General features: G+C 42.5%; 1 protein-coding gene across 1 annotated transcript in view; it reads right to left on the bottom strand.

The window, feature by feature from the left end:
• The window catches only part of GCC2 (GRIP and coiled-coil domain containing 2), a 31367-nt gene extending 20285 nt beyond the window's left edge, over nt 1–11082 (bottom strand). Inside the window, 10 exon segments of the mRNA XM_075136255.1 lie at nt 519–617; nt 698–798; nt 1459–1528; nt 2204–4693; nt 5486–5590; nt 6416–6483; nt 7140–7224; nt 7896–7958; nt 10964–10978; nt 10980–11082. Coding sequence (XP_074992356.1) covers nt 519–617; nt 698–798; nt 1459–1528; nt 2204–4693; nt 5486–5590; nt 6416–6483; nt 7140–7224; nt 7896–7958; nt 10964–10978; nt 10980–11066 — 3183 coding nt within the window. The 5' untranslated portion in view covers nt 11067–11082.
• Nucleotides 11083–25504: the final 14422 nt, after the last annotated feature.

Raw genomic sequence — 25504 nt, 5'->3', positions numbered from 1 at the left:
TCCTCTCATCCACAACTCCAACTGTTTTATCATGGCAGGCAATCAGATTAATCAGACATAATTTACTCTCGGTGAATCCATGCTGACTGTCCCCAGCCAGCTGCTTCTGCTTCATGTGTCCAGAGACATGCCTCAAGAAGACCTGCTCCCAGTTAGTTTATGTCTTTATCACTTAAGGATTTCATAACCGATCACCAATTTAATGTACTCTGAAGAATTTATAAGGATTTATGTTTTGCCTCAGCAACACATTGTTTGATACGTATGATGCTACATTTAGGTGGTTTAAAAATACCATCCAGTAGAAAGGAAGTGCCTTATTTTCTTCTGACAGCAGCCACACAGTTCTGTTACTAGAACCTCACATTTCTTGATTTGGATACTCAACTACCCTGACATAATTTCTTTTGCCAAACATACTTGTGCAAGTAAATAGCAATATATATCCAGGCTAGGCTTCAAAAGCAAAGTATTTTCTGACAGTTAACTGTCCTTTGTAAATATAGAACTATTCTTACCTTATAGCTTTCAGCTCCTTGAATGACATCTTTCATTGAAGCAGACAACTGATCTTTTTCTGATCGGACCAACTCCAATTCTTCCCTCAGAGTCTGCATCTTATTACAAAGAAATGCGTGTCATTAAAACAGAACCCCACATGCAGAATGTTCTTCATATTAACAAGCAGTCAAGGTACCTCTTTTCGGCTGGCATCTAATTCTTTCTTTGCTTTCACAGCAACAACCTTAATTTTATTTATCTTCTCTCCTTTTTCTGCAGATTCTTTTTCCAGCCTTCCTAAAATAAATAAATAAGAAAGTGAAAAAATATGCGTCCCCTCTCTCCTCAAAAATGAAATTAAATGAAATTCAGTTAGAACACAAATACCAGCATGACTTTGAAACAAAACAAAATATAAAGTGGGGGGGATGTTCAAATGTTTCATTCAGTGAAGCATTTCAATTTAATTTGAAGCTAAAACATCCAGCTGCGCAGACAGCTTCCCTGTTTCAGAGGCTTCCATCATAGTTAACGTTAAAAGCCGTATTCCTGTCTACTTCTAGGTACAGTTGTAACAACTTGGAACCACTTTCTTTCTAATGTGTTGCAATGAGGCAACAGTAGTTTTGGCAAAGTGTTGCTTTCCTCTCCTCTTGGCAGCCTTAGGGATTCTTATTGACACAATTATTTCGCATAGTTAAAAAATAAAGATGAAATCCACTACACTGTTTATAGCCAAATGTACACAGGAAGAAAAAACCTTAAAAAAAAAATCAAATGATAACCAACTTAAGATTGCTAACAATGTTTTAAACCCCTAATGGAAGGAATATTGTACAAAGTTGCATCCTCACCTTCATTAGCTTGTAGGAAATACAGGACAATTATGCAGAGAAAGAAAAACTAACAATACAAAAACCCCAAACTGTTTACATAAGAGAACAGCGAGAAAGATACCAATTTTTTCTTGAAGCTCTGCTACTGAAGACTGTTGATCAGTTTTCTCAGTCAATGTCTCCATTAAATTCTGTATTATAAACAAAGACATAAGAAATATTACAAAAATTTCTTTGTGATATCAGTTTTCCCCCTAACAAGCCATCAGAAGTTTCAGCTACAGCTGGACTGTGTCTACGTTCTTACTACCAGGAAAGTCTGTATGTGCAATTTCATTATCAGCTTGGTAACTAAAAAGCATAATTATGTTGAAAGGAAAACATTCCAACCTTTTAACAGCTGCTTGCCATGCTGTCCGAGGACAAAAAATGGGAGACCATTAATTCTGCAGCTGTCAGTTTTATGTAACCATCAATTCCCAGGACCTGAAGTTAGAAGCAGCTAATGCAGATCAAGCAGGAGTTTTGTTTGAGATGGAGTCATAGAAAGTTAGAGGTGAAAGATTATGAGGTCAGTTAGTCCATCTAGTTAAATGATCACTTTGGGGGTATTGATAGGAAGAGAGGTTCAAGTACAAATAACTTTTGTCAAAACAGCATTATGATTGGTTTTGTTTGGTTGTTTTTTTCCTGGGGGGAGGAAGGGGATTCTGAGGTGCTAGGAAACTCAGAAACATGTGCTTTCTAGAAGGGAAACTCACTTTGAGGCCAAGGAAAAAAAACAGAGAGAATTGAAAGTATTTTTTGAACCTTAATTCTGAAGACTTTAGAGGTTTAGTCTGTATACTTCAATAACAAAATATAACCTTTAGAGAACTCAGTTCGTCTTTCACATTTCTAAGTTCAGTCTCCTTTTGTTCCAGAATGAAATTTAAGTCGTCTTGTTCTTCTGATCCTTTTTGCTGTTCTTGTATTTGACTTTCATAAAAAGCAAGTTTTTGAGTGATCTCTTCAATATTAGCTAGAAGATCTTGATTTTCAATCCTTGTTTTTTCACTGGCATTCTTCAGCTCCTGGATATCACGTTGAAGTACTTCTTTTTCAGACAACACTCCTTCCAATTCTTCTTTCAAGAGATCCTTTTCCTTTTCAAAATCCTGAATCAGGGATCTATGTTCTGCATATTGAGCTGCATTTTCTTCCTCTAGTCTCTCAACTTCCCGCTGCAAATGAAGAACTTTCTCCTCGTTCTGTAGAGCAAGGCACTGCTCTTCTTTCATTTTTGCCAAGCATTCATTTGCCATTTGTAACAAGTTAAGGGAATCATATTCTTCATTAGAATCTGAAACGCTGGACCCCACTTTTTCAAGTAAGTGGTACAGCTGAGTTCGAACAAGGGATCTGTGCGTTTGTTCACTTTCAAGTAATGTCGATATATGGTCTTTTTCTGCAGTCATCATTTGTAGTTTGTTTTCTAAGTTTTCAGACTGCTCTTTCAACACTAACCAACCATCTTTTTCAGATGTAATCTTTTCCAGCTCTTCACTTAATTTGCCTTTTTCCTGAATGATTTTCTTATTTTCCTCACGAAGAGTATATGTTTCAGATGAAAGGTTCTCTCTTTCACGCACCAGAGATTCAATCTGATTTTCCAGTTGCTCTAGTGTTTGAGCATTTTCACTCTTCCCAGTTAAAGCCTCATTCAGTCTCTCTGTTAATTCCTCCACCTTTTTCTTCAGGTCGCTATTGTACTGGTTAGCAACATCTACTTCTTGCTGAAGTTCCTGAACTTTTCCTTGTTCTTGCTTGCACCTTTCCTGAAGGGTTTCTCTCTCTTCACCCAAGCATTTTACTTCATTTAAAATATCCTTGTTTTGATCAGTAAGAGCAATGATCTTCTCTTCCAGTTCTTTCATAGCAGTCTCTTTTTGGTCAATGGAGCTTGTTATTGTGTTATTCTCCTCCTGAAGACTAACAATTTTACATTTAAGTTCTTCTATCTCTAGCAAATTAGATGACAATTTTTCCCTTTCTTCCTGGAGGCGATTCACAGTTTCAAGAAGAACGTCCTTTTCATTGAAAGCAGCTCGGAGTTTCTGTTGCAGTTCACTGACATCAGAAGCTTGCTGTTGTCTCATTGATTCAAACTCCTGGCTGATCTTTCCAGCAGATTCCCCTAGCTCAGTCTGTAGAGTTTCCATTGTTTCTCTCAGGCTGTTGTAATTGCACACTGCTTCTTCCTTCTCCTGAGTTAGCTTTTCAAGTTGTTCTCTAAGTTCCTGTATTTCAAAAACTAATGCCATCTTTTCTTTTTCAGAACCAGATAACAAAGCTTCATTTAGTTCAGAAATTTCTCTCTTATGTTGCTCTTTCAGGGTTTGAGTTTCTAACTTACGCTCTTTTACAGCGGTTTCACAGTGCTGTCTTGCTGCTTGAAGCTCCAATTTTAGTTTTTCGATGACACAGGAGTAATCTTCTTTAGTAAGCTGCAATTCATTTATCTTAAAGTCCAAGTCTTCCCGTTCATGAAAGTACTCATCCTTTATGTGATGGATTTCCTCTTCCAGTTTTAGTTTAACATTACTCATGTAAGTTAACTCATCTTTTAATATACTATGTTGGGACTGGAGCTCTTCTAAGCTATGCTCCAGGTGCCTAACCTTTTCTTCCATTTTCGCTTCTACACAAGGTTCTTCTTGTGTATCTACAACATCTATCTTGCTTTCTACATTTTTATTTAAGACTTCTCTCAGCTGCTCCAAGTCATATTCACACTGCTCAGTAGGAGCACACATTTCATCCTTCACATTCTTCTCTTTTATTAAGCCCTCCTCTGCCAAATTGTGCTGTAACTGATTTATCTGATTTTGCTTTTCTTCATTTTCTTTAGATGATATTTCAATCCCATGCATCAACTCTGACACCTCTTCCTGATGGGCAATTTTTAATTTTTTAAGCTCTTCATTCAAATTATTGATTTCATTATAGTAACACTGAGAGTTGCTTTTAATAGTTTCTTGCAGATCTGTTACTACTTTGGTTTTGTCTTCATTCGCAGTTTCCAACTGCTTGCTCAGACACAAAATTTGCTCCTCATAAGTAGACTTAATTCTTTGGATATCATCTTGTAATCTTTTAACTTCTTTTTCAGTATCACTATGACATTCAATCTGTTCCACCAGCCCCATTTGTTTCTTCACTTGTTCCTCTAATTCTGTTTTCAGCCTTGTTAAGTCCTCATTGTGTTTGCATTGTGCATTTGCTAATTCACTCTTCAGAGCTTTTATTTCTTTCAGAGAGTCAATACTTGATTGCTCCAGTTGCTTCTGCAATTCTTCTGTCTTAGCCACTGCAGCCTAAACAAACATGGAAGTTATTAAATACTGGTAATTTAGCACACAGAGTTTCCAAATAAACCGTTTACAATAATGAATTAGAAGATTTAGGAGTCCTTAGTTTTAAAAATTGCTATAGTTTTAAAATATCTAACTATGCTAGGACAACTCAATTCAGAAGACACTGCAGAGAGTTCAAAAACGTTTTCAGAATGAGAAAGGAAAACTAAGTCTTAAATCATGTTTACCAGCATAATTTCACAAAATAGTCATGATAGATTTCAGCTTTAGCAACTGTTCTGATAATGTGTTAAAGACCAAATTACTTTTAGTGCATCAAATTCAAGTATCTGGAATATAACAATGTTCATCAATTGCAAGCAATTCACTCTTCACTTTATTATTAATTGAGATTACTGACATAATTTAGATGCCTTGGCTGACAGGCTCCTTCCTATGAATATCTGAATGTAAATCTCATATTTCCCACGGAAAGACAGGGCTGATTGATTGAAGCCATCGCATATGTAGGCTACTAATGTACAGACTGAATTCTTTTTGAACAGCTGTGTATCTAGCTGGTGCATATATGAATTTTATATTTATTGTCAGTCCTATAAAAACTATAAATTAGGGCATACAGAGAAAATATGCTTTAACATATGAAGCCTTTAGATTTTTTCCAAGGTAAAACAGAACACAGGTAGGTGAAGAAAAAGATTAAAATGAAAGTACACAACAAGCAAAACTAGAAAATACAGATAAACATAATTCTGAAATATTTTAGTAATGTTGTATTGCTCATTTCAGTACCTCTGCTTCTTGCTTTCTTTGAATATTTTCTTTTTTCAGAGCTATGCACTGCTGCTGACTTTCAGCTTTTTCCAGAAGTACAACATCCAGTCTTTCTGTGAGAGCCTAATTTTAAGGGAGAAAGATCACTGAAAGAAGGGTTTCTTAACAACGGAAGCCTGAACAATTTTTGCAAAGCATAGGAACTGACATATTGGTCATGACTTTTTTCGTCAATTAAACCGATCAGTTTTATTTTTAAAGTTACTTTCAACCCAAATATGACGCATATGGAATAGGTAGACTAAAACAATGATGTTGAGGAATAGTTTCTGTTCAAAATCATACTTCTGATCAGCTAATTTTTTATCACCAGGTGTGGGGGGGGGAGCTCTCCTTCTGTAGAAAAGAAATCTCCATCCAAATTATTAAAAACAATTTTCCAGTTGATAAATTCCTCCTCACTACCAACTTTCACTTTCATATGCTGTCTATTACCCTTACTTTGAGAAAGACATGTTCTTGCCACTTAAAAAAATTCCAGTTACTTTCCTAAAAGTGTTTCTTGTGACATGCAACTTTCATTATGTGTTTCTGATCTCATCAAATGACTGTCTCAGAAGTTTTCTAAACGCCTGAAGTCTTCCTGCAGTGGTCATTCTAAGATAAAGAAAAGCCTGTCTAACCAACAACCAACTACACAAGGAAAAAGTCTTGCTGCGGAAATTGTACTATTCTGTTCTATTCCTCGCAGAACTGATAGTGTATTCTGAAAAGTGGAGTAAGGATGTTGGGTGGAAGAGGAAAAAAGTGTCCTGAATTCCTGAAAATTTATTATATCCAATTTGAGTAACAGTTTTAAAGCTATTTACTATTTACCACAAATTATTTCTGTAGATTTATTTCAGCTAACATTATGTAATACATTAGAAACCCATTACGTATTCCTACCTGAATAATATCATCAGCTCCTCCAGTAGCTGCTTTAGATCTGAGTTCTTCAATCTCTTTCTCTAGTTCTTAAAAAAGAAGTATAGAAATCCACAGCATGAATTGATGCTCCATCACAGTAGCAAATTACTAGTAAATCCAGTGCCTAACAACACTCCTATTCAAATCACAAATGTCTTTCAGTTCATTGATTTTTGTTTGTTACCAAGTGATATAAAGGGCTAATGGAAAGAGAACAAACATTCTTTCTCCAGTACTTTCTCCAGTCCTGACATTTAGCATGGTTTCCTGAGGAAGCAAAGCTTCCTTGTTTGGGTGGAGGGACAACAGATAGATAGAATTTTTTTTTATGATTGTCTTATCTTCTATTTCATGATTAATTTAAGCTAGAGAAAAGATATTCAGGTATCCCTGCAACCGATAAGGGGAACAGACAATGACAAGTCCCATTTCAACTCTTGCACAACCTACTTTGTTCCATCATGGCACTCTGCCAGACCAAAGTTAATTTAATACCTGACAAAAGCAATGCTTCTTTTTCTTCCCTCCTTGCTCTCAGGACTTCACTCCTTATCCTCCCACAAAAAATAGTGAAATCGCAGAAAAAAATCTAGGATATTTGCCTAGAATTTAAATCTACCTAGCAAAAATACGCAGCGATATTAGGAAAAGTCAGATAGTACCAAGCATTAAGGCAGAAATTGTTCTCTTTCTGGTAAGGTACCTGTACATCTTGACTTCACTTTCTGTATAAGCATCACTTGCTTTTTTGCAAACTTGATGAGATCTTCTTTAGGCAATGTGTCCAGCTGTAAAAAAATACATATTACAGAAACCAGCTTCTTCTAACCCAGAGGTAAACAGAAAAAAGGACATTTTAGCATCTGACTTCCAAGAAGTTAAATTTTTGGGCAAGAAACTGTCTTATCACACATTTGCAAGAACAATAACAGTCCAAGTTACTGCTGTTCTATTATCCAATTCTGTTATTTCAAGTGCGGTAACAGAAACTACTCCTAATTCCGTACTTTTCCAAAATCATTCTAGAGTACACAACTGGGCAGCATCAGTTAGAAAGGAAAACTCGGCTGGGAAGGGTTACAATTCAGTAACATAATTTAAACAATGTTTTGTAAATAGCATGCTGACCTAACGTTGACATTGTTTAAGTTTACTTCCAACATATGCAAAGAAGTCTGTGTACATTATGAAACAGACCACTGCCAGAACTAGATGCTACTAACATTTTATCAAGTATTATGACAGGAAGTGAACATACCAATACGAGATTTTTTTTTTCCCCATGTTTTCCAAAACACCTTAGACTACTGTTTATAAACCAATTTTTCAAGAAATCTAGAAGACAGGAAACTGTTTAAAAATACCTTTATGTCTTCCTATTAGTCACAGCTTGCATGCTAAGCTCTAACCCTTTCAACTACTGCTATCCAAATAAATTAGATTTGTGAGGTCTGACTACCTTTGATTTGCCTGATCCTGGTGTGACAGAAGACGCCACCATCTCTTGCCCAGCTTCTTGTACCTACAGCAAAATAAAGCACAATCTGCGATAACTGAACATTTTCATATAGACTACCGAAGGAACTAACTGAAAGTCTGCAAACACTGAGAATAACTGAATATAGTGGGAACTCAAGAAAAAAATTAAAAATATATTTGTAGAACTAGTCAGAAGGATAACGAGGGAAAAAAAAAAAATCAATAGAGAGCTATTCTGATTAGTCCAATACAACAGCAGAACAGAAAATTCCTGATTTCCAAACCAGTAGGATCTTATGATTCCATTACTGAATTGGCATCTAGAATTGATACAGTAGTGAAAAATCATTTTATTTACAAGAGGTTACAAAGCTGTGACTCACTATCTTGTTCTTAAAAGACTCATTAAAAAAAGGCATGAACAAAAAATACTCGTAGAGGACTAGCAGTTAAATCAAACTTTGGGCACTTTTGAACCACATATACCCCTCAACGTTTTTTCTTTCTTTCTTAAACACACTGGTTATCACGAAAATTGTTGGTCTAACAAATGTATTTGAAAAGAGTCTGCGAAACCAGGGCTCTTTTGAACAAAATATAACACACACTTTTTTTTTTTTTTTAAACACACTAGTTAGCACTAAAAGTGCTGGCCTGACAAACATATTTGAAAAGACTGCAAATTCTGGGCTCTCTATTCCTAACATCCGTGCATAACGCCTTCTACTGTTAACTTCCACAGATCTAACCTGGGAAAGACTATGTTACTTTGCAGTGGTTTATATGAGATATGCTTACCTATACTTGGAAACATGAAGAAACATACATAACTAAAATGGGGCAAAGGAAAATGGAACAGACACTTCCAATATCTTAAGGGTAGCGTTTCCAAGCTTTGACCTTTACCCTGCTTTTTCCTTCATACTATCGTGTGTGTGGGCGTATGCACGCATGTGTGTATAAAAGTGAAGGGGTGTATATATAAATATTTGTATTTTTATACATATCTACCTGCGTGTGTATATGTATACACACATACCTTCACTTTTATTTTGCTACTCTCTTTATTCACACAAAAAACCCCTTATAATAGAAACTAAGGAAAAAACAAACTGGATTTAAGCACTACTAGAATGGAGAATCACTGACTACCAATTTAGAGAGAACAGCTGATACAGATAACAAGAAAGGCCATCATTAGAAATATGAGTTCAAGTACAGACCAAGGACAAAGGCAGTTACAGTTATCTCCCTCTGTATCACATGGGCTAGTGGCGTTTTTTTTGAGATGGCAACAGCAAACTCATTAGAAAATAATGTGCCTGTTAAACATAAATATAGCATTTAAAAAAAAAGCTATAAAGTTTAAGTTTCAGATTTTCTTGGTATGCAAAACTTTGTCAACATTTACATTCTTAATATTTCAGCTCTGCGATTAGCAAAACTCTCACTACAAGCAGTACGTTTACACAGTATAATTAAAGTACAACAAATTGTATGTACTGTTCAGAAAATGATAGCACATGTCTCTCCATATTACAGTAAGGTCAGATGAATCTACATATTACTTTTACTCTCCTTTAAGCCAATATGCACAGAGGCAGAACCACGTATCATGTAAGACGATGCATTCAGTTTTGCTGTTCTGGTAACAGAAACCACAAGTAGCTCGTGTAGAGGGCTTCATCCGTTTGAATTAGAAGAACGATGAGGAATACGGTTAATAAAAACCCTGAACTTTTCACTGATTAGGTGCATTCGAGCTGTGAGCCAGCAGATAGTAAGTACACTTCTAAGCACAACACTGAATCCTGCAAGGATTCTCAAGTTTCTATTCCACCATTCTGAAAACAGGGTATGCTTCCATACTTTACTGACATATATATAAAAGAGATTTTTTTTTAATTTAAAGCCTATCGTATCTACACTACGGTGTTTCCAAGCCACAGTTTAGCATGTTCGGTGTATTTTAATTGCTATCTGCCACTTACTTTTGCAATAGCTAAACATACATAGAAAGCCTAACCGATGTATAAATGCAATGTATCAATCTTTGATGTGAACTGGGGCAGTAATGACAATTATGAACAGCAATTTTCTGAGCAGTGTGCAACTTTCAGACATCACCAACTCTAATCATACCAAGTCACATCAAAACACATTTTGGTTGTGGCCGCTTCAGCAAACAGAGGCGTAGTTAGAACATACGCAGCTCAGAAACTAGCAGGAGAGTTATGTCATGTATGAATTTTAAACTCTTCAGCGTTGCCTTTGGATTTGCCTTGGTGGTTATGAAAGCTGCACTGGATACATATACTTCAGTGATTTTATTTGCTTGTGTTGGTAGGTGTTTCATAGTTGGCGTACTGTTAACGCATCAGGTCACCTCAGTCAAAAAGGAATGTTTGTTCACCCGTGGGTACTTTCAAAGAGCAACCACTCAACGCATTCACTGCATGTCATCCGAGTGTTTCTTCCCTTGAGTCAGCACCGGCTGACCTCCCCCCGCCCGTGCAAACAGGGTGACATCCCCACCTTCTAGCAAGAGGCACGAAGCAACCCCTGAAGTCCGCACCGGCGCTCGCACCGCCGCAGGGCAGGACCACAGCACCCATTTCCATCCTCAGCCCAGGCGGGAGCGCGGCGGGCCGCGCATCGCACCCCCTCACAGCTGCCGCCCAGCGGGGCTGCACCACCCCCGCGGGCAGGCGGGGAGGAGGCCAAGGGGCGCGCCGGGGCTACCCCGTCCGCCACGCTGGCCCCGGACAGCAGCCGGCGGCGGGCCCTGAGGCGAGCGGCGCCGCCCGCCAGCCGCGACCGCCCCGGTCGGGGACAGTCGCCCGCCAACGGTAGGGAGGGGGTGCGCGACCCGCGGGGGGCGGGGAGGGAGCTGGCGCGTACCTCCCACTGTCCCGCGTGCTGCAGCCCAAGGTCACGCGCCCCCCCGGCAACGGACAGCCCCCCGGCAACGGACAGCCCCCCGGCAACGGACAGCCCCCCGCCCCCGCCGGCTCCGCTCTTCCCCAGCCGCGCCGGCCGCCCCGTTACCTCCATGGCGGGGCCGCCTGTCTTGCAGGGGCGGGGAGATCCCGGCGCCGCAGCCGCTGTCAGCGCCGCTACATCCTCCCCGACCCACTTCCGCCTCCGTCATCCCCGCACGCCGGTAACGCAGCACCTCCCCTCCCCCCCGAGCCGGGCTGGCCGAGGCTTAGAGAACGTCCGTCACCTGGGCCCCGCCCCCTCCGGGCCCGGCCCCGCGCCCTGGCACGCGGCGCCGGCAGTTCAACGCCTCACTTACGCGGAGGCGGGTGGGGGTGGTGCAGGAAGGGCGGGCTGAGGTACAGAGCTGGCGGGCAAACGTCGCCTGACAGGGTTTGGTAGTGTGGCCGGGCTGCTTCGGGGGCAAAACCGACCTGAAAGGCGGCTTCAGCCAGGAGGTGGAGGTAGTGCGGCCAGCCACACGCGCTCCGGCTAATAAAAACGGCACAGGGGGAGGGGTACGGCTCCAACACAGCTGCACCCCACCATTTCCTAGTCCTGAAGGGCTCCTGAGGGGTACCCGCCGCTGCAAGGGCACCTTACCGTGCGGAGAGCCTGTTATTAGGCAAGTCTGTCTCTCACTGTCACCATAAGGAGGGTATGAGGTGAATGGCTATGTGCTCAGACAGGTAGTTAAGGATTTAGGATCCTGTTTTTAATATCTCGATGAAAGCACAGAGTGATTAAGTTATTTATCAAACGTCGGATATGAAGGATTGTACCAGAGCAAATAGCAGAAGCCAGAAATTATGGCTTGTAGTTCTGTGTTTTTTTAATTAAGAGCCTTTTTTATGGCCATTTGGGTAGGTGTTTGAGGGGAGCAATACCTACTTTAAAGTGCACGCATTTTTTATTGTAATCATGCATGCACTTTGGTAGTGCCTGAATTATTTTTGACATTCGTGATAAGCAATTGATTTTTAATGAGAAGTTGCCTGGGAGAAACAATTTAGGCATATTAATCTATTTATAGTTCACTGGATAAATATTGAATATCACTGAATTAATTATGGTGTCATGAGAGAATATCTATTATTTTAATAAAAAAAGAGACTCATGTTAGTCAAAATGCTGCTCTGGGAAGAATAATTTGCATTTTTCCAAGTCTACTTATTGTAAGTCTTCTTTTAAAATTCAAATGACAAATAGTGACAAAAGGCAGAAAGGTTCTTCACATATACCTCAAAAATTATTTCCTCGTCTTTTTTTTTTTCCCCAATGCATTCACTGTACGTTATCTATATTTATTGTATATTGTAATATATGCAGGTACACAACTGCAGCAGGAACATATGGTTCCATGCTCTCACAGAGGTTGCTGGCAAGGAACAGATCTCCCTAACCAAACTGCAAGGAGCTGTTTTTCCATTACTTATATTCTTATACTTTTTAGAAGCCACACGGGGCACTAAACAGATTAAATCTTTCTTTCCCCATCCACTTTGGGAGACTCTGAACTGGTACCTACGCCTGCACTGCCGTGGTCTAACATGGGGGTTTCACACAACTTCAAGAAGAGCCTTTCTAGATACAGTCCTTCCAAAACCATTCTGTGGCAAAAGCTTTTGACCCTAAACTATGCCATGCAGCACTGCTTTGTCCTTCCAGGTCAGTCTCCGATTGAAGTTGGACGTCTGGAGAGAACACGATAGGAAAGCTTACCTTCTCCTTTGGAAAACCCCGGAGAAAACAGTGTTTCATGTAAATTTGTTCTTTCTTTCTATCCCCGGAAAATATGTATTATGATTCGACTCTTGGGTCATCTCGTGACTTAGCCTATGAGGAGATTGATTTTGGAGACTGTCCAAGGCGGACACACAAAGTGCGTTCAGATGTGTTTGTACTGAAGGCAGTGAACTACCGGCTCACTCATTGCAGGCTTTCTGAAACTAACTGATTCTGGCTAGAGAGCACTCAGCCCCTGATACAGATCTCTGCTCCTGTGAGCTATGTATTTGACAGAGACAGGCCAATTCTCCCCTCCCACCCCCCCTCCATTTTGTACCACAGAATTTAGGTATATTTTACAACTGAGATTATCTTGACAGTCTTTCATTCTGGTCTTGAGTTGCAACAGCAATTGCAAAGCGTCCTGTTTAGGGAATGGTAGAAGAATTTTAAAAGTTTCTGGGGTAACTAGAAGAAAAAATATTGAGGCTTTTGAGTGTTGATTATTTCAACTTGTTACAATAAAGTACAAGTTGCTCAGTATTTTGTGGGAAAAAATGTCGATTTGTACCTGCAATAGTCTTACATAATTTTCTTAAACAGTTTATGAATTGTACATTTTACCTATCCTGAAGGAGCCAGTAAGTTGATATATATTCCATGCAGCTAATTTGAGACAAGGTAAGTGAGAAAAACAGGAATAATTTATGTGCTCCATATATTCTATGATTTTATTATCTTTGAAAAAGATAATTAGTTCATCTTCTTAAATAGCACTGTTTATGTAAAACAAGATTACCAAGACATTTATGAGATGTGTTGGGACAGAGCATAACAGACTTTAAATCCCGCTTTTGTTGAGAAGCCAAGTCCCACAGGGCTGTTATTAGCCCTTACATCAAGGCAGGATACAAATACTTGTTCACTATCATTGGAATTATTAGACCTGCAAGAATTTTCTGAAGAGCACAGAATGAGTAAATTACTGTAATTTTGCAACTGTGGAATTTGTTTCCAGCATTCAAGAGCTGATGCTTTAAATACTTGCCATTGTAGAATCTGCCTTTCCAACAGGTTCTGAAGATCACAAACTCTTTTGCTTGTGAACCATGCCGGGCCGGTCAGCATTCTTGCTTTGAGCTATTTTTATGGCTTTTCTACATGCCAAATTAGTATAAAGGAAGGCAGGGTATGAATTTATGGTATGTTAACTATTCTTCTTTGGAAACTTAAAGTATTCTCCCTGCCCCATGCAAATGAACCATAAATTTTTTGGCTGATTAGGGCCATTTTGTTGGGTTGGGTTCAGGTTCAGTATGTTCCCACTGGAATGGAATGGTAGAGGCTACAGGTACAGTAAAAGAGTTGAAGTGTAAAGGGGAAGGCTAATCTGAATGTTTATATGAGTAAATAAGATGCAAGGCCAGTACTGTCCTTTCTATCTCAAAACTACTTTGTGTGTGAAGGATTTGGTTAAGTATTAAAAAAAGAAATTGTATACGTAGTCCTTAATTGTGCTCTTAAATTGCAATAGGGAACTGAAAGGTAAGAAGTTTGGTGTTTTATTACTTGTCTGCAAAGCCCACCAAGCCTGTTGAAAGATTAGCGTGAAACTCAAACACGGAAACTAATATTTTGTTTGAGCACTTAGGGTTGGGTCTGGCTATAAAAGACTGTTCCATTGTTAACAGAACATGAAAGCCCTTTTAACTGCACACAGAGATAGTAGCAAATATAGATGAGTGAGGGTTATTGGTACAATAAGAAGTTACTGTGAATCAAGAGGCCCAATTTTAACAATTAAAAAAAAAAATCAGTTACCTTCATGTTTAGGTGTCTAACCTAAGACTCTATCTATACTTGTATCTGTATTGCCTATACCAGAACAGAACCCACTGTGGCTTGCTTTTGACATAATCCCTCTGTTTCTATGGTCGTGGTAGATGGCTATAATTCAGCTGTGAGCCTTCACAAATCCTAAAGGCAGTCTGAGCTCACACTGCAGCTCACATTGCTGATAAATACCAACTGCCCTTGCAGCAGGCTATGCTGAAGCCCTTCTGCAAAATAATCCATGAGTAATTTGCCTCTGCAACATCAACCATGCGACACTGCTGCATGACAACATTCCTGGTCCGCCTACACAGTGCCTAAGTCTGTGCTTGGTCTGGAGGGCAGGCAGAGCCTTGTTATCCAGCCTAAGCCCATGGCTTTAGGTCTGGCAGCACAGTTTCATTGCATCCTATGAGTATAAAGGGCTTAACTTTCTCTCTCAATGTGCCTCTAGGCTCACCTACAGCCTACACTGAGACAGGGCTTGCATCACTCATTGAGGACGTGAGGGAAATGGAAGCTTCAGTCCAAGCTTAAAATATTATGTTAATGCACCTCTGGAAAATTCCAGAATTAATAATTAACCTTGTTGTAAAGATAAGGCTCTTTGCGAAAATGTTGGCATAAATCATTATTAAAAAAATATAAAGTATATATTATAAGATAGGATATCCATATTCTATATGGATAGGACAAATTAAATAAAAACTACTTCCTGTCCACCGTCTGTTTCCTAACTGGAGAAATAGTGACTTTCAATCCAAGCATGAAGCAGATAATCTACAGTGGAAATTAGTGGAAAGAAAAGCAGTGTCCCTCTGTGTTTGAATGCTAGCTAAGAAGGTAGAATGGCTCCCTTCTCTGTCTCTTTCTTTAATTTTCTGAAGCTTGGTGCTTCTTCCATTCTATTTCGTGAATGGTTGCATTCCATGTGAAAGTAAAATGGCTCCCCTAGTTGCTATTGACAGTCAAGTTAAAGGGTGACTGTGACTACCCTAGAATTAATAGAGCAGTTCCCATTAAAAAGTCTATATTGAAGCAGGAATCTTCAGTCATTCCCATGGGAGGATTTGTTTTGGTAGCTGTTAATGCAGAGCTACAAAAAGAACCATGTGAACAGTTAATGTGTATTAATCAACACTGATTTTCAAACATTTGTTAGAGATTAATAACAGTTTCTCAGCTATCAAAACTCTGCAGGTACACTTACTTATAAAAAAAGAGACAAGCAGCATTGAAGAAGTTGCTGTGGGATTGCATTAACTAAACTGACACAAGTCCTTTTTAAACTGAAGTTGCACCTGTGTAAGAAGGTTAGTAAAATCATGCATCTAGGTAACTGGATGAAAATAAAGCATAGGTGTATATTCAGGGCATATGTCTAACAGAACTTTGTACAGACCTCTGTCACCATAGTAAACAGAGTCACTTGTTTGCACCAGAAGCTTGACAATAGTTTAAACTGATTTGAAATAATTTAGCTGAACATGTACAGTCTCCTTCTGCAGGTGCTCATTGGTTAACAAAATCTTACGTAAAAATGAATTAAACCTCTTACCAATTTATGTAGGTATTAGTAAACAATCTCTGTATATAAACACATCATTTAAAGCTCTTCTGTACATAGAATCATAGAATCATTAAGGTTGGAAAAGACCTCTAAGATCATCGAGTCCAACCGTCAACCCAACACCACCGTGCCCACAAAACCATGTCCCTAAGCACCTCATCTACACGTCTTTTAAATATCTCCAGGGATGGTGACTCAACCACTTCCCTGGGCAGCCTGGTCCAAGGCCTGATCACTCTTTCAGTAAAGAAATTTCTCCTAAAATCCAGTCTAAACCTCCCTTGGCACAACTTGAGGCCATTTTCTCTCGTCCTATCGCATGTTACTTGGGAGAAGAGACCAACACCCACCTCACTACAACCTCCTTTCAGGTAGTTGTAGAGCGCGATGAGGTCTCCCCTCAGCCTCCTCTTCTCCAGACTAAACAACCCCAGTTCCCTCAGCCGCTCCTCATCAGACTTGTGCTCCAGGCCCTTCACCAGCTTCGTTGCCCTTCTCTGGACACGCTCCAGCACCTCAATGTCCTTCTGGTAGTGAGGGGCCCAAAACTGAACACAGGATTCGAGGTGCGGCCTCACCAGTGCCGAGTACAGGGGCACGATCACCTCCCTGCTCCTGCTGGCCACACTATTTCTGATACAGGCCAGGATGCCGTTGGCCTTCTTGGCCACCTGGGCACACTGCCGGCTCATGTTCAGCCGGCTGTCAACCAGCACCCCCAGGTCCTTTTCCTCTGGGCAGCTTTCCAGCCAGTCTTCCCCAAGCCTGTAGCGTTGCCTGGGGTTATTGTGGCCAAAGTGCAGGACCCGTCACTTGGCCTTGTTGAACCTCATACAGTTGGCCTCAGCCCATCGATCCAGCCTGTCCAGGTCCCTCTGCAGAGCCTTCCTACCCTCAAGCAGATCAACACTCCCACCCAACTTGGTGTCATCTGCAAACTTACTGAGGGAGCACTCGATCCTCTCATCCAGATCGTTGATAAAGATATTGAACAAGACCGGCCCCAGTACTGAGCCCTGGGGAACGCCGCTCGTGACCGGCTGCCAACTGGATTTAACTCCGTTCACCACAACTCTCTGGGCTCGGCCGTCCAGCCAGTTTTTTACCCAGCGAAGAGTACGCCTATCTAAGCCATGAGCCGCCAGTTTCTCTAGGAGAATGCCATGGGAGACAGTGTCAAAGGCCTTACTGAAGTCCAGGTAGACCACATCCACTGCCTTTCCCTCATCCACTAGGCGGGTCACCTGGTCATAGAAGGAGATCAGGTTGGTCAAACAGGACCTACCTTCCATGAACCCGTGCTGGCTGGGCCTGATCCCCTGGTTGTTCCGCACATGGCTCGTGAGCACCCTCAAAACAAACCGCTCCATGATCTTCCCCGGCACCGAGGTCAGGCTGACCGGCCTGTAGTTCCCTGGATCCTTCCGGCCCTTCTTGTAGATGGGCGTCACTTTGGCGAGCCTCCAGTCGTCCGGTACCTCCCCAGTTATCCAGGACTGCTGGTAAATGATGGAGAGCGGCTTGGCAAGCTCCGCCGCCAGCTCCCTCAGTACCCTCGGGTGGATCCCATCCGGCCCCATAGACTTGTGAGCGTCCAGGTGGCGTAGCAGGTCATTAACTGCTTCCTCTTGGATTATGGGGGGTTTATCCTGCTCGCCGTCCCTGTCTTCCAGCTCAGGGGGCTGAGTACCCTGAGGATAACTGCTCTGACTATTAAAGACGGAGGCAAAGAAGGCGTTGAGTACCTCAGCCTTATCCTCATCCTTGGTGGCAACGTTCCTCCCTCCCCCTTCATCCAATAGAGGGTGGAGATTCTCCTTGGCTCTCCTTCTGTCATTAAGATACTTGTAAAAGCATTTTTTGTTGTCTCTCACGACAGTGGCCAGGTTGAGTTCTAGCTGGGCTTTTGCCTTTCTAATTTTCTCTCTGCACGACCTAACGAGATCCCTGTACTCTTCTTGAGTTGCCTGCCCCTTCTTCCAAAGGTGATAAACTCTCCTTTTTTTCCTGAGTCCCAGCCAGAGCTCCCCGTTCAGCCAGGCCGGTCGTCTTCCCCGCCCGTTCTTCTTACGGCACATGGGGACAGCCCGCTCCTGCGCCTTTAAGACTTCCTTCTTGAAGAGCATCCAGCCTTCCTGGACCCCTTTGCCTCTCAGGACTGTCTCCCAAGGGACCCTCTCGACCAGTGTCCTGAGCAGGCCAAAGTCCGCCCTCTGGAAGTCCATGGTAGCGGTTTTGCTGGCCCCCCTCTTTACTTCACTAAGTATTGAGTATTTTATCATTTCATGGTCGCTAAGCCCAAGCCGGCCTCCTCCCACCAGCCCTTCTCTGTTTGTGAACAGCAGGTCAAGGGAGGCACCTCCCCTAGTGGGCTCGCTTACCATCTGCGTCAGGAAGTTATCCTCCACACACTCCAGGAACCTCCTCGACTGTTTCCTCTCTGCCGTGTGGTATTTCCAGCAGACGTCAGGAAAGTTGAAGTCCCCCACGAGAACCAGGGCTAGCGACTGGGAGACTTCTGCCAGCCTCTGGTAGAATATTTTGTCTGCCTCCTCGTCCTGGCTAGGTGGTCTATAACAGACTCCCAGCAGGATATCTGCCTTGTTGGCCTTCCCCCTCATCCTTACCCACAAGCACTCGACCTCGTCATCACTACCATTGAGCTCTAGACAGTCGAAGCACTCCCTAACATACAGGGCTACATAAAACTGACAAACCTAAAGATATGTAAGTTAAAGGCACTCTAGATGTAGGAACCCTCCAGTCATCTATCCAGAAGCATATGCACATCTCTATTGACATACTGTCATAATAGACACCAAAGCACAGTAGTCTCCAGGCTCACTGGGGGATGCATACAGCCTATTCACCCCTTTCCCAAAGTTTTCTGGTAACTACAGATCCAATCATCTTCACTGGTAGCAATGCACTTTTCCCTTAGTTTTACATTGGTATAATTAATAACATTTTGCAAATTTTGACTGAATCCACAGGTTGATCTCTCTCAGCTGTGGTGGCTTGAGAGGGCATAAAAAGCAGAAACATCCCACTTTTCTATTCCCCTGCCAGCTATATTTTGTCATAAAGGCTAACATTTCTGTCTTTGAATACATATAAGGATAATATCAATAGGATAAGAAAAGCCAGGTTTTGTGTAACCACACATCCAGTGTTTGTTTCCCCCTTTTTTTTCTAGGACTGCACTCTGACCTGTATTACTTTTTATCTGAATTGCAGCTGGGTGAAGAGTTACCTAAGGAAGTGAGAGCAAAGGTGACTTTCCCAAGTCCCGTGATACGAGCCCTTGATTATATGGTGCCTCTATCCTTGCAGTGGCTATGCAGCTCCTTTCAGACCAGTCACTGTCAGTATTTTGCACTTCTGATAGATTCAGAGATTTCCAAGGAGCAACAAATAGGTCGTCTGTGCGACCTTTTGTACAGCACTGCTCATGTCACCAACTGACTGAGTTAAGCATGTTTTCCATTTACTGATGACTCTTATGACACTGAATGAGGATTAGATTGACAAACTGAGCTGACTTACGTGGTTTCATAGGGCAACCCAAGAGGACGGAAATACGTGCTCTCTGAAAAAAGAGAGCAGGCAATGCCTTTTCCTCATACTGGCAATAGTAAGATAGCAAATCAAGTTAATCATAAACAAAAAACAAACAAGTAGCAGAAGGCTGCCCAGGCTGATATTTAGCCGTGATGTGATGAACAGCAGCACCTCTGCCAGATGATTTTTTTCTCAGGCAGTCAATTTACTGAGACATCCTGTATTTGTGGGCAGGAATCTCTGTTGACCTAAAGCCCTTCAGTTGCCCACGTTTGTACTAATGTAGCAAATGCATGTTTCTGGTTTCAGTGTTTCCTGCATTTTGGGGGGAAACTTGGTGGGCCAGGAACTGACAATGTAATTTCTACATTTAACAGGAAGCTTTTAGTTTGTTTTCAAACTTGATGCAAGATATTGCTGCCCTTTAGAGAACTGCATTCATTTTGAATATTTGGATTAAATCAGTAGCCTGGACTTGCGTATTGACAGCTGCTCCTATTACTAAATCCTCTCCATAGGCCAAAGAGAAAATATCCCCAGCAAACATTTCTGTGTTAAACTAGACTGAACTAGATTAAAGCTGGGCATCAAAAGCAGCGTGGCCAGCAGGTCAAGGGAGGTGATTCTGTCCCTCTACTCTGCTCTGGTGAGACCCCATCTGGAGTACTGTGTCCAACTCTGGAACCCTCAGCTCAAGAAGGACATGGACCTGTTGGAGCGGATCCAAAGGAGGGCCACGAAAATGATCAGGGGGATGGAACACCTCTCCTACAAAGAAAGGCTGAAAGAGTTGGGGTTATTCAGCCTGAGAAGAGAAGGCTTGTCCTGGTTCCGGCTGGGACAGAGTTAACTTTCTTCCCAGTAGCTTGGGGGGGAGTGTGTGCTGTATTTTGGGTTTGGTATGAGAGGAGCGTTGATGGCCCATTGATGCTTTGGTTGTTGCTGGGTGGTTCTTGCACCAGGGAGACTTTTGGTTTCTCTTTTCGGCCTCCCATGCCATGCCACGTGCAGGGGAAGCTCGGGGTGGGGGGGGGAGGGGAGGAGCCTAGCTGGGGTGGTTGACCCAGCTGGCCAATGGGGTATTCTATACCATGTGACATCATGCTCAGTATAAAAACCAGGAGTGGGTGGGGGCTCGCCCCCCATTCGTGACACGCAGTTGGTGGTCGGTGAGCAGTTGCATTGTGCATCGCCTGCTTTGTATATTCTGTTATTGTTGTTCTCATTGTTATTACTACTGTTCTACTCCGTTTTATTTCAATTATTAAATTGTTTTTATCTCAACCTGCGAGTTTTCCTCCTTGTGCCCTTCCGATTCTCTCCCCCATCCTACCGGAGGGTGGGGGTGAGCGAGCAGCAGCAGGGTTTATTTGCTGGCTGGGGTTAAACCACGACAAGTCTTCGGGGAGACCTTATTGCAGCCTTTCTGTACTTAAAGGGGGCTTATAAGAAAGATGGGGACAGACTTTTTAGCAGGGCCTGTTGCGACAAGGCAAGGAGGAATGGTTTTAAACTAAAAGAGGGTAGATTTACACTAGATATAAGGAAGACATTTTTCAAAACGAGGGTGCTGAAACACTGGAACAGGTTGCCCAGAGAGGTGGTAGATGCTCCATCCCTGGAAACATTCAAGGTCAGGCTGGATGGGGCTCTCAGCAACCTGATCTTGTTGAAGATGTCCCTGCTCACTGCAGGGGGTTGGACTAGATGACCTTTAAAGGTCACTTCCAAGCAAACTATTCTATGATTTTAAATGAGACTAAGACAGTATTTTCCTCCAGCTGCTGTCATCTATGTTGTTTTCCATTTGGCCAGAGTGCAAACCCAGTTAAGCTGGAACTCTTTGGGACCTTTTTTGTGTGCCAAGCTCAATGGTGGCACTTTAACATCAAAAGTGGATTGGTAACAGTTGTCTATAATTAAGTGGGCCACGAATTGCCTTAGTTAATTTCCCACAAGCTCAAAGCATGGCTATAGTGCTGGTACTAATGCTAAAGCGGAACTGGTCTTTATCTGATAATATCAACCAGGCCCTATTGCAACTAAGAGCCCTCAACAGGATGTTGTATGTTTGATTAACAAGAGAAGAGTGAAGAAAAGGAGGAGGTAATAACGTGATGTGTCTGATGAACACTTTTACAATGTTGGAGAAGAGGGAGACGATATATGCAGCATGGCCTCTTGACCTGGTTCATACCACCTTTCAGAATTCTCCAAATGTTAACAGAAGATTATGCTATCCATTTCAAAAGGCAACAGTGAGAAAATCTTCTTGTCTTGATGCAGTAGGGACTAGCCTCCACAGCTGGATTGTAGATAAATGCCTCTATGTGGCCCTTTAGCAAGTTTTATCAAAGGAAGTAATAGGTGTTTGGTGTTTTTGGAAACGTTGCTTTCATCTCAACAGCATTTATGATGTCCAGCTTAAAACGAGAGAAAAAGAAAATGATTCTACTTTGTGCACTTCTGTTGCTTTCTTTATACTTGCCCACCTTTAAATTTATTTATTGTTATGTATTGATTAATGTTCGTACAACATGTGAATAACATATAATGCCCATACCTGCTGCACTCTTTTAACACCTGTTCTGGTTTTGGCTGGGATAGAGTTAATTTTCTTCCTATTAACTGTTTTGTGTTTAGTATGAGAATAATATTGATTACACACTGATGTTTTAGTTGTTGCTAAGTAGTGTTTACACTAGTCAAGGACTTTTCAGCTTCCCATGCTCTGCCAGGTGCACAAGAAGCTGGGAGGAAGCATAGCCAGGACAGCTAACCCAACTGGCCAACAGGGTATTCCATACCATAAGATGTCAGGCTCAATATATAAACTAGGGGGAGTTGGCCAGGGAGCAGCGAATGCTGCTTGGTAACTGGCTGGGCATCGGTCAGCGGGTGGTGAGCAACTGCACTGTGCATCACTCATTTTGTATATTCTGTCATCATTATTATTTTCCCTTCCTTTTCTGTTCTATAAAACTGTCTTTATTTCAATCCACAAATATTACTTTTTTTTTTCGATTCTCTCGCCCATCTCACTGCAGGGGCAAGGGAAGTGAGCAAGCGGCTGTGTGCTGTTTGGCTGCCTGCCGGGTTAAACCACAACAGTCCTTTTCGGTGCCCAACATGGGGCATGAAGGGTTGAGATAACGACAGATCTGACCAAAGTGTGTTAAGGCAAATTCAAAGTCACTGGTCACAGTCTTGATTTATTGGCTCTCAAAGTTGCGAGGCTGGCTCTCAACGTTGTGTTATGTAATACCTTACTTGCAGCATATGTTCCCTGTCGTGCTGTTTATCAACGCTCGGAGCTGGGTCAAGGTTATCATTTTGCTGCACTGTGTAGTACTGTGTTATGATATGATGAAATGATTGGTCACGAGTCTAATCTGGAATTTGTACTCAGCATTGCCGTCATCTCTGTACCTCGGGAGCCACCTCTCGGAAACTATTAATAATTACACTCTTTACCTTTTCTTGTCGGAGAACCAATCTATGGGGGAGCAATTTAAGTGCTTGAAGCAGGGAGTCAGCTTGGGCAAAAGTTTTGGAAAACCTGATAAAGAATGAATCATATCATGCAGAGAAAGTGGAGACAGAAGACCTGATGTGGTGCTTTGAACATTATTCCTGAAATCAAAGACCTCACTCTGGTAGGTGGTTTAACACTGATTTAGGGTAAGAAAGGTTTTGCCTTCGTTATGGCAAACTTGGACCACCATGGAGAGAGGTATCCAGTACCTGAGGGAATTAGGCGTGCTGGAGGTGATTTATGATGACCTGAATACCGAGCAGTTATCTAAAGTTCCAGATGAAGTCAAGTGCACCCGACCCATGTGGCAGAATTTTGTACAGAGCGCACTATCGTTGTATGCAAACTCCTTGGCAATAATGACCTGGAAAGATGGAGAGGAACAAACGGTGGATGAATTGGCTGGCCAACTCCGGCAGTACAAGAAAAGTCTCTCTTCCTCCTTACAGGCCTGCATTTCATCTGTGGAGAAACTGCCAGACATGACAGCTGAGAAACTGTCCCGGGAGTTCCAGCGATTCAGAAAGGATATGTCCTACTCCCCACCTGTACGGACCAGTATCTCAGCCATTAGGAGTAAGTGTCCCTCTGCTCAAGAGAGAAGATATAGTGGATGCACACCACCGGCCACCCTATGGTTTTATCTGCGTGATCACAGAGAAGACAAGTGGCCACGAGAAAGCGGGATGGAAAATCTACTTCGACCTTTGTCATGGTTTAATCTGGCAGGCAACCAAATACCGTGCAGCAGCTCGCTCACTCCCCCTGTCCCCCAGTGGGACGGGGAGAGAATCAGAAGGGTAAGAGTGAGAAAAACTCGTAGGTTGAGATAAAGACAGTTTAATAGAACAGAAGAGGGAAAATAATAATAATAATAATGATAGAATATACAAAATGAGTGATACACAATGCAATTGCTCACCACCCGCGCTGACCGATAACCAAGTAGCAATCGGTACTTCCTGGATCACGCCTACCATTCATATACTGAGCATGACGTCACATGGTATGGAATACCCCATTGGCCAGCTGGGCTGGCTGTCCTGATTATGTTCCCTCCTGTCTTGTGCACCTAGCTCAGTCAGTAGGCACGGGAGCTGTCCTTGGACTAGCAGGGTACTTAGCAACAACTGAAAACATCAGTGTTTTACCAACATTCTTCTCATACTAAATCCAAAACACAGCACTAGGAAGAAATTTAACCCTATCCCAGCCGAAACCAGGGCAACCTTAGAGGCATGGGTAAGTGAGTTGCAAGGAAGAACAATCACAAAAGGGGGTTCTTCCAGGAAAACTGCTGCTCCAGTTTCCAGTGAGCAGTTCCCCAGACAGAGTAGAAGGGCTGATTTTACTTCCGATCTTAATAAAGGGACTTTTGATTCGCATTTACAAGAAGTGGGTAGTGAATACAATGACCAGAACTAGAGGGGCCCTGCCTCTGGCCAGGTGGAGGAAAGGGACAACCGGGTTTACTGGACTGTGTGGATTCGATGGCCTGGCACATCAGACCCACAGGAGTATAAGGCTCTCGTAGACATTGGTGCACAGTGTACCCTGATGCCATCAAGCTATAGAGGGGCAGAACCCATTTGTATTTCTGGAGTGACAGGGGGATCCCAAGAGTTAACTGTATTGGAGGCCGAAGTGAGCCTAACCGGGAACGAGTGGCAGAAGCACCCCATTGTGACTGGCCCAGAGGCTCCGTGCATCCTTGGCATAGACTACCTCAGGAGAGGGTATTTCAAGGACCCAAAAGGGTATCGGTGGGCTTTTGGTATAGCTGCCCTGGAGACGGAGGAAATTAAACAGCTGTCCACCTTGCCTGGTCTCTCGAAGGACCCTTCTGTTGTGGGGTTGCTAAGGGTTGAGGAACAACAGGTGCCGATCGCTACCACAACACTGCACCGGCGGCAATACCGCACCAGCCGAGACTCCCTGCTTCCCACCCATGAGCTGATTCGTTGACTGGAGAGCCAAGGAGCGATCAACAAGACTCGCTCACCCTTTAACAGTCCCACATGGCCAGTGCGAAAGTCTAATGGAGAGTGGAGACTAACAGTAGACTACTGTGGCCTGAACGAAGTCACGCCGCCACTGAGTGCTGCCGTGCCAGAATGCTAGAACTCCAATACGCACTGGAGTCGAAGGCAGCCAAGTGGTACGCCACCATTGACATTGCTGATGCCTTCTTCTCCATCCCTTTGGCGGCAGAGTGCAGGCCGCAGTTTGCTTTCACTTGGAGGGGCGTCCAGTACACCTGGAACCGACTGCCCCAGGGGTGGAAACACAGCCCTACCATTTGCCATGGACTGATCCACACCGCACTGGAACAGGGTGAGGCTCCAGAACACCTGCAATACATTGATGACATCATTGTATGGGG

The sequence above is a fragment of the Calonectris borealis genome, chromosome 1 (assembly GCF_964195595.1).
Source record: "Calonectris borealis chromosome 1, bCalBor7.hap1.2, whole genome shotgun sequence".
In the NCBI taxonomy this organism is placed as follows: Eukaryota; Metazoa; Chordata; class Aves; order Procellariiformes; family Procellariidae; genus Calonectris; species Calonectris borealis.
This window is presented reverse-complemented; position numbering and strand designations above follow the sequence as displayed.